Source organism: Gossypium hirsutum, chromosome A08 (genome assembly GCF_007990345.1).
Source record: "Gossypium hirsutum isolate 1008001.06 chromosome A08, Gossypium_hirsutum_v2.1, whole genome shotgun sequence".
Classification (NCBI taxonomy): domain Eukaryota; kingdom Viridiplantae; phylum Streptophyta; class Magnoliopsida; order Malvales; family Malvaceae; genus Gossypium; species Gossypium hirsutum.
In genome coordinates, this window is record NC_053431.1 from 77363649 (window position 1) to 77372648 (window position 9000).

Here is a 9000-nt window from a genome sequence, read left to right on the forward strand (position 1 = left end):
CTCTATAGTATCATCTTCTTTAGTCATCTTGAATAAGAAGACGATGTAGATAAAGAAAGTTTTGCATGTCACAGGAGAGGAGTGAATTTAAGCTTGGGGGTGGAGAAAGTGAGGAACTGATAAGCTTTCTTATCTCCTATGCTTATGGATTGAAGAAACGAGTAGAGTCAGAATCTCAAAGCTTCTATATAATTTAAGGTTCTGGGTTTCTAATGACTGACCACCATTAGATTAATCGATGAATGGTTGTCATGCTTAGGTGCCAGGACAAAAAAGACTCTGGCAACTCGGACTAGCTAAATTGACAAGGATAAGGAAGCAAAGTGAGTTTTTGCACCATGCCTTATGACTGATAGATGTGGTTGTGTGATATTGTTAGTTATGTGTTGATTGTTTAGTAGTAGATAGTTGTTCAACTATTATCTGGCGTGTTGTATGGTATGCATGATTATTGTATGCATAGTATGAGAGAGAATCATCGACAGGATAAGCAAAGTTAGGATTGGGTAAAAAGGCTATTTTTGTAAAATATCGTCATACGGTCTTGCAAAGGGGACACTGCGGTGTTCGAACATCAAGGTTAAGAATGAAAAAATAGAGGAACAGAATGAGGAATAGAGAAATTGGAATCCTATTAAAATTCTACCATCTGGGATTGTTGGGAGCAAACCATGATTTGCGAAGCTCCAAGCCTTGCAGAAGGGACACTTCGGTGTTTGAGAATAGAGATAAAATGTGAAAAGAAATGATGCTGACTGGTCCTCCAGGGAAACACTATGACGATGATATTTAAGTTCTATAGATCATCACTATGATGATGATCAGTAGGCTCTATGGGGTGGCGTCGTGATAGCGATAAGGTCATTCGGGGCAACACCTCAAATGAGGTCTAACGTGTAAGACCATATCTCGGTTATGGCAACTAAGGTAGTTTGTCGGGACAACAAACACTGGTAATCCACCAAGACACAAAATGTGTGGATCATAATTGGAAAGTTTGCGGTTCATGAAGGATGTCAAGGGTGAAAGGAGAGTTCGCAGTGTGATCGGAGCGATAAGTTGCAAGAAGAAATGAGTTTGGTGTGTAAAAGGAATATAGGCCACCGGGAATAATGAGTAATGCCAAGGTTATGTTTCAACCCCAGATATTTTTGATAAACTTATATTTTTGAAACCTTCAGCCCAAACTGAGTTAAAAACTCAACCCTTCTCAATCTTTTTTCTTAAAAATGCTCTATAGAATAGATGTTAGGCCACAAACATTGATAGTTAGTTAGAAACAAATTGATGGTTTTAAAAAAGAATTTGAGTGAATAGTGAAGAGATGATTCGATATAGCATGTATAAACTATTACAAAAATGTGTGTAGAATAAAAAATATGAGTGAACAAAAGTATTGTGAGGGTTAAAGCAACAAGTGAATAAAAAGCATGGTTAGTGATAAAATCATTATGAGTGAAAAGAGCAAAAATTTTAGAATGTGCACAAAATGAAAAATCAATTCAGGAGTCTAAAATGAACTTTTCATTGTCATTATGCACAATTGCTCACTAAGTTGTTTGTACGCACTAATAGCGAACCATATTTTCCACATTGTTGGAGAGAAATGGAAGGTGAGAGAAGGAGAAATAAGGCAGTGAGCTTAACAATCACACTTCGGGGAAAATGGGAACAATGTCATATGCTAAACTATTCTTAGTGCTTGAAAAGTTTTGAATCAAGCTTTTCTTTGAATTCACACCAACTTAAGCATAAGAACATTACAAGCCAAAAAGCCTTATGTGATCTTAACGTCATTGTTTACAAATCTAAAACTTGCAAAACTTCTTGAAAAATGAATAAGTTAAATTCCTTCGTGTATAGATACATCAAATTTGCATGACTTATTTTGATGGAATAATGTGAAGAATGTTGTTTTTTTTTGGGGGATCACCTCTATGTTTATTAACTCTGTAACTTCGTGAACTAAATTAATTTCCTCCCAAATTTGTGAGTTTATAATTCCTCATTCTTAAATTGTATGGTAGAAGAATTGCTTACCCTGTACATACCCATCACTTGTTTGTCAAACCTCTTAATTGTTCAAGAGTTATCGATTTTGCATGTGTTAGTAGTATAGGTGTTTGTTTGAGGACAAGTAAAGATTTAAGTGTGAGGGAGTTTGATTTACTGTAATTTGATATGTTAAATTAGACTCTCCAAAAATCTCGAGGAGCTTATTCTCAAGCAATTTAGGTGTCCTTTTTTTATATTTTTGTACATTTTTAGTTTTTACTATTAATAAACTTTTTTGTTTTGTTCATTTTGAGACCCAAATTGGTAAAATGGTGCCATAGGAGACCTAAAAAGTGTTTGATGGTGTAGGGAGACGAAAATGGCTCGACCTTGAGGAAAACAACATTCAACATGGGTGTCACGACATTGATTCTATGGAAGTTGCAATACCGAGTCTGTAATATCCCGTTTTTCAGTTGTGATAGAATAGTGGTTTTGGGACCACAAATCCTAGCATGTTAGTTCATAAATGTTATTTATATAATATTTATGAGGTAATTAAAGTCATATTAAAATTTGGTTAGGAAATTTTCATGTTTAAACACTTAATTAAGTAAAAAGGACTAAATTATAAAAGATGCAAAAGTTGATTTCTATTTGTTAAAAGGGTCAAATGATTATAGAATCTTAAATTAATGAACTTATATGGTAATTATACCATGCATAATAATAGTGGACAATTATGGGCATGCTTTTGTTAATTGTTAAGTTAATAAAATAAGGGTAAAAGTGTAAATAGAAAATAAAATGTAAATTAAGTAAAAAGAAAAAAATCAATCAAGAGGTCATCTTCCCTATTTTTCTTGAGGGGACCGAAAAACCATTGAAAGGAAGGGGAAGCTTTCGGTTTTGGTTAAACTCACACGCTTGGTAAGATTTTGAACCTCGTTTTTAATGATTTGTATGCTTTTGAAATCGTTGCAACTAGGTCTAGCTAACTCGTACCTTTGTTTTTGAAACTATTAAAAATTTTGAATTCTACCATTTATGAATATAGATTGTTCTTGATGTTAATGATGAGTTTGAGGTCTTGGTTGTAATTTTGGATTGTTTTGTAAAGTGATTTTTGTTAGTATTTAGTTAAAGGATTAAATTGTTAAAATGTTAAAAATCTCATATTCTAATTGTGAAATAGTGATATTTTAGGGACTATTTTGTAGCCTTAAATATTGGGCTAGATGTTATTTTAAAAGTGGCTAATTTGATGATTTTCGGATAAGGGACTAAATCGCATAAAATGTAAAAGTTAAGGGCATTTGTGTAAATTTTGTAAATAGAAGGGTAAAAATTTTAAAATTTATTAATATATGAAATTTAAGCTAATAAATGAAATAAATTATATTTTAGATCAAGATTCTATTGATATATGGGGAAAAAGAAAAGTAACGGATTAGCCCCTAAACTTCTGTAATTGCTTCAATTTCGCCTAAGTAAGTTCATAATATTTCAACATGTTAATGTAATTTGCTAGTGAATTATATTAATGTTCTTTAATTAATTGATGAATATATGTAAGTATAATTATATATAAGTATGAAAGTTACAAATATTTTGTATCTATGAAATTGATAGAGAATGTTGTAGTGTTTCTCTTGGAACAGTGTTAAAGTTATTTACGAATGAAATTAATTTAAGTATGTATTCGGGAATGAAGAAAATGTTATTGAATGCACATACATGCCCCTGTTTGTACTTCAGTACTCCTGAATACATATATGTGCCCCTATTTGTACTGTGGTACACCTGAATGCACATGAGTGCTCCTGTTTGTACTTCAGTACCTATAACACCTTGAATTTGGGTCTAGAAGTATTGGGCCTTGAGTACGAGTCAGTAGGAACGTTGTATATAAGTAGTTAATTGTTTAAGGAAATGACACAACTGTGTATCTGCTTCAGTGGTTAAGTGCTCTGTGAAGTGTCTGAGAAATCTTGGGTTCAAGCCTGGGCTTTAGCAAAAAATTTGGTCTTAAGTGAATAAAACCCTAGATGCTTGGATGATGGCCTTTTAAATTATTGTGTTAAGTAAATGGCACAAGGAAGCATGTGGTCTAGTGGTTGTGGTGTCATTAAGGTTGTAAGGAAGCTTGGGTTCAAGTCTTGACTCTTGCAATTTATTTTGGTTTTTCTTTTAAAGGAACCTGGACTTTAGCCTATAGACCTTATAATTAATTAAGGATATTTTGTGACACAGAAAGAGCCTGTGGTGGAGTGGCAAGGTGGCATGTTGTGTAACTGTGAGGTCTGAGGTTTAAGTCCTGGGATGCGCAATGGAGTATTTATTTTGATGTTTGAGCTGTGTAGGAGGTGGAGTTGGATTGAAACTCTATGGTTGAAGTGGTCATAAAAAAGAAAATAAGGAATTTTCCTAATGGTTGAAAGTAATCCCACATCGGGAAGCTAACATGAGCATTGGTGAGAAGCTGGCTTTAAATAGAGCGAACCAGATGAGTTGGTGAGGGGGGAAGTGATTAAGACTGAATACAGGATGTGCCAAAGTTGGTGATCGTAGACTTCGGTGCGTTCTCATAAACAGGTGTGTATTCACGCCCTTCTTTGTTGGAAATCAGCAAAAGCCGAAAAGCTAAAACTTCAGCATTTGAGGCCTCATAAGCGTGCGACCACTCGTGGGGTAAACCGAGCCTACAAACCATGGACGATAGACTATAGAGGCCGCCATGAGCGTTCTCGTGTACTGGGGCTATTTTGGGCCCCATGGGCCCACTTGTGTAAATCTAACTGATAGGTGGGAAGTAGTTGGGCTTGTCATGTCATGTGCATGACATAGGCCGTTAAGGGCTTCGTTGGGCCGAAATGGGCCATGTGAGCCCAATAGGCTTATAGGCCACACAAAGATTAAATCCACGGTAAGTGATAAATATTGGACTGGGCTTTGCAGGTCACATAGCCATAACAAAATTTGGGCTAAGTGGGCCATACGAGCGTGTGGGCCCACTTGGGCCGAATAATGGGTCTTAGGCCCATTTACACCGTTAGGTCTGTTTAGGTTACTTAAGTCGCTTGAGGCGACTGTGGACCTTCTGGGAGGTCGATTATCTGTACCGAGACCCTAAAGGGAAAATGTCCAAAATACCCCTAAGGGGTAAAAAATTACTATTCTACCCCTAATGGGTGGAAATGACTATTATACCTTAGAGGTAGGTTAATTGATGAGTTTATGATATATGCATGACCGTATCTGAGTATGAAACCTTGCATACACGAAATATTATGACATGACATACTACATTGGGGTTGGGATTCTGATTTGGAGGAAGTACTGTTCTGGTGCTTTGCCACGTATTCTGATATTAGTGGCTACGCCACACTTACCGCTATTAGCAGTTTTGCTGTGTTACTATTAGCAGCTACGCTGCGATATTGGTAAGTTGGCTGGGTGGGTCGATTTAATCCTCACATGGTAAGTTGGTTGGTACGGGTGGTGAGTAGGATGGATTGAGTTGTGTTGCATACCTGTATTGTGATTATACTGTTTTAGGCATAGGCCCACACTATTACTGCATAGGGCTTAGCCAAGACTGTCCTGTTAATGAATAGGACTCAGGCCCAGACCGTTACTGTATACACTGTTACTATTGACCGATAGGGGATTACACATTGAGTTTTCGTAAACTCACCCTTCTTTTAATTGTGCAGGTAATCCCCAGCTTTAGACGATTTGGAGCCACGAGGGACTCAGTGGTGACCACACGTCTACAGATTGGTTGTTAATAACTCAATTTATTTAAGCTTACAATAACTCAATTTATTTAAGCTTACATATTTGGGTTTTAGTTATATAATAAGGCCATTTGAGGGTTTTTAACTTTTAATGGGCTTTTGATTTTTTATATTAAACTACTAGCCTAGGAAAAATCGAGTTTTCAAACTATTCACGATTTTCTAAAGAACATGAGCATTAAACAACAAAGTTTTCAAAAGAGCTTCCGCGATTTAAGTTGAATTAATATCCCAAAGGCAAATATTTTGAGCAAACATTTCTGACGAGATGATTTGCTAACCCCATACACAAGGTTTTACTTTTAGAAATAAACTTTTATCGACAACTCGATTTTTGAACAATGCTTTGATGCAACACACCAGATTCGACCGTAGCGTCTAGGCTGAGTTTGGGGTGTTACATTTAGTGTTATTAGAGCCAAGTTACAAAACTCAGCTGTGGAATGAGTTTTTGTGGATTTGAATGTTAAATGTTGTGTTTTGTAATGTGGCACATTGAGTCTCCGGCACCAAAACGATAAGTTTTTTTTGACATTGATTATTGTTATGAATTGAAATGTATTACTAAAGACTACCATAGATAGTAGAATTACACTGAAACTCTGTAGTTAGAGTAGACTGAGATTATAGAAGACTGACAACTGTAGAAGATTTTGTTCTGCGAAAACAAACTCTAATTGCTAATGTTTATAACACATTGTTAATAATTATTGAAATTATAAACTGATTCATAAGACTTTAAAATAGAAAATTCGCTATCGGAATGAGTACAAGAGGTACTCGCGGAAGGGGTACATGAGGCCGTGGTAGAGGCTGAGGAAGTGCTAGAGCTGGGTCTTCAGCATCGGGCCACATGCCGGCTAGGGAGGCACCAACCTCGCCAGCAACTGAGTCAGGGTCTCATGACCGAGCAGCTAGGGATGATGCTTTATCTCAAGCAATGCTACGAGTTCTTAAAAGGGCTGCTGGAGAAAGTACTGAATCTATAGGCTGGGGGTCAATTTCGGAGCAACTCCAATCTAATGGAGCGAAAATCTTCAGGGGTGTTTCAGGCGTAGCTCTGAATGTGGCAGAATATTGGTTAGAGGCTACCAAGCGAGTAATGGATGACCTTGACTATACTTCAGAGAAAAAATTTAAAGGGTAGTATCTTTACAACGTGATAAGGCCTACTAGTGGTGGTTCACTGTGAGAGAAGATGCGCATGTTGACCGTTTGACTTGGGATTTCTTCAAAGCAGCCTTTTCAGGGAAGTATGTGGGCGCAAGTTATGTAGATGCTCGAAAGAAGGAATTTCTAAATTTGACTCAGGGGAATAAAATCGTGGCGGAGTACGAGGTAGAGTTTTTGCGGTTGAGTCGGTATACACGCGGGATAGTTGCAACTGAATATGAACGCTGTGTGTGGTTTGAGGATGGCCTCCGAGATGAGTTACGTGTACTGATAGCCCCGCAGAGGGAGTGGGAATTTGTTGAACTTGTGGAAAAAGTAAAAATTGCTGAGGATGTGAAGTGCTCTGAGTGCCAGAACAGCGAGAAAGATAGGGGCAGAAATAAAAGGGATTTTCGACCCTTGGGTTCTTTAGGAAGGCCTGTAAAGAGGGCCAGATTTTGATGGGCCAATTCGATCCGTTCCTGGTATTGTTGCAAGACCACAACCTTGTGCTGATTGTGGGAAAGCTCACCGGAGTGAGTGTTGGAAACAAATTGGGACATGCTTTAGATGTGGGTCTATGAATCATCAGGTTAAGAACTGTACTCAGGGGTTTACTCAGATGCAAGCTGTAGGACAGGGCTGTGTTCAGCCTGTGAGAGGTGGTCAGCAGCCACCGAGAGGCCAAGGTCAAGCCAGAGGTGGAAACAAGTTTGGTGGAGGTCGTGAAGCACCTGGCAGAGGTGCTGGGAACACTGAGGCGAGACAGCTAGCCTTGGTCTGTGCTACTTGTTGCCGAGAGGATGGGGATGACCCTGACGTCATAACTGGTATGTTCCTGATTTATAATTTACCATACACTGTTTTAATTGATATTGGGTTTACACACTTGTATGTTGCGTGCACTGTGTCTGAGACGTTGGGTATTCAGTCTGAAAATACAGTTAGTGAAATGACTGTGTTGAGTCTACTGAGACAATCGGTTGGGGTGAGTAAGTTGTTCAGAGATGTGCCCTTAGAAGTCCAAGGGGTGGTCTTTTCGGCAGATTTTATGGAACTGCCGTTTGGGGAATTTGATATTATATTAGGCATGGATTGGCTAGTGAAACACCATGCAAAATTGGATTGTGTTGCTAAGCGTATGGTGTTGAAGTCTACGGAGGATGAGGAGGTGACGGTGATAGGGGAGCGAAGAGATTATTTGTCTAATGTGATTTCTACGTTAAGGGCCGAGAAGCTGGTTCGCAAAGGTTGCAAAGCGTTCCTAGCACATGTTAGTATTTCTAATTCTAAAGGTCCTTCTGTGAGAGATGTCAGAACTGTTAAAGAGTTTTTGGATGTTTTTCTTAAAGAGCTTCAAGGATTGCCTCTAGATCGTGAGGTTGAATTCGGTATTGAACTCCTACCTGGAACAGGTCCGGTGTTCATTGCCCCTTATAAGATGGCACGGAAAGAGCTGGTGGAGCTAAAGGCTCAAATCTAAGTGCTATTGGATCGAGAATTCATTCGACCGAGTGTGTCTCCGTGGGGAGCCCTGGTGTTGTTTGTGAAGAAGAAGGATGGATCCATGCGCATGTGTATTGATTATCGTCGATTGAACAAGCTGACTATCAAGAATAAGTACTCTTTATAGAGGACAGATGATCAGTTTGACCAGCTGCGAGGAGCTACGGTTTTCTCTGTAACTGTGAGGTTACAAGGAAGCATGTGGGCCTATCACCTTTAGCTGATGACACAAGGAAGCATGTAATCTAGTGGTTGTGGAGTCATTAAGGTTGTAAGGAAGCTTGGGTTCAAGTCTTCTATCTTGCAATTTATTTTGGTTTTTCTTTTAAAGGAACCTGAACTTTGGCCTATAGACCTTATAAATAATTGAGGATGTTTTGTGACACAAAAAGAGCCTGTGGTGGAGTGGCAAGGTGGCGTGTTGTGTAACTGTGAGGTCTGAGGTTCAAGTTCTGGGATACGCAATGGAATATTTTTTTCCTGTTTGAGCTGTGTAGGAGGTGGAGTTGGACTAGAACTCTATGGTGAAGTGGTCATAAAAAAATAA

General features: G+C 38.3%; 1 protein-coding gene across 1 annotated transcript; it reads left to right on the forward strand.

Moving 5' to 3' along the window:
• The first annotated feature begins 6648 nt into the window (after nucleotides 1-6648).
• On the forward strand, nucleotides 6649-8430 carry LOC107951983 (uncharacterized). Its single transcript, XM_016887222.1, has 3 exons — nucleotides 6649-6894; nucleotides 6972-7388; nucleotides 7540-8430. Exons 1-3 carry the CDS (start codon nucleotides 6649-6651, stop codon nucleotides 8428-8430), a joined length of 1554 nt encoding a protein of 517 aa, XP_016742711.1.
• Nucleotides 8431-9000: the final 570 nt, after the last annotated feature.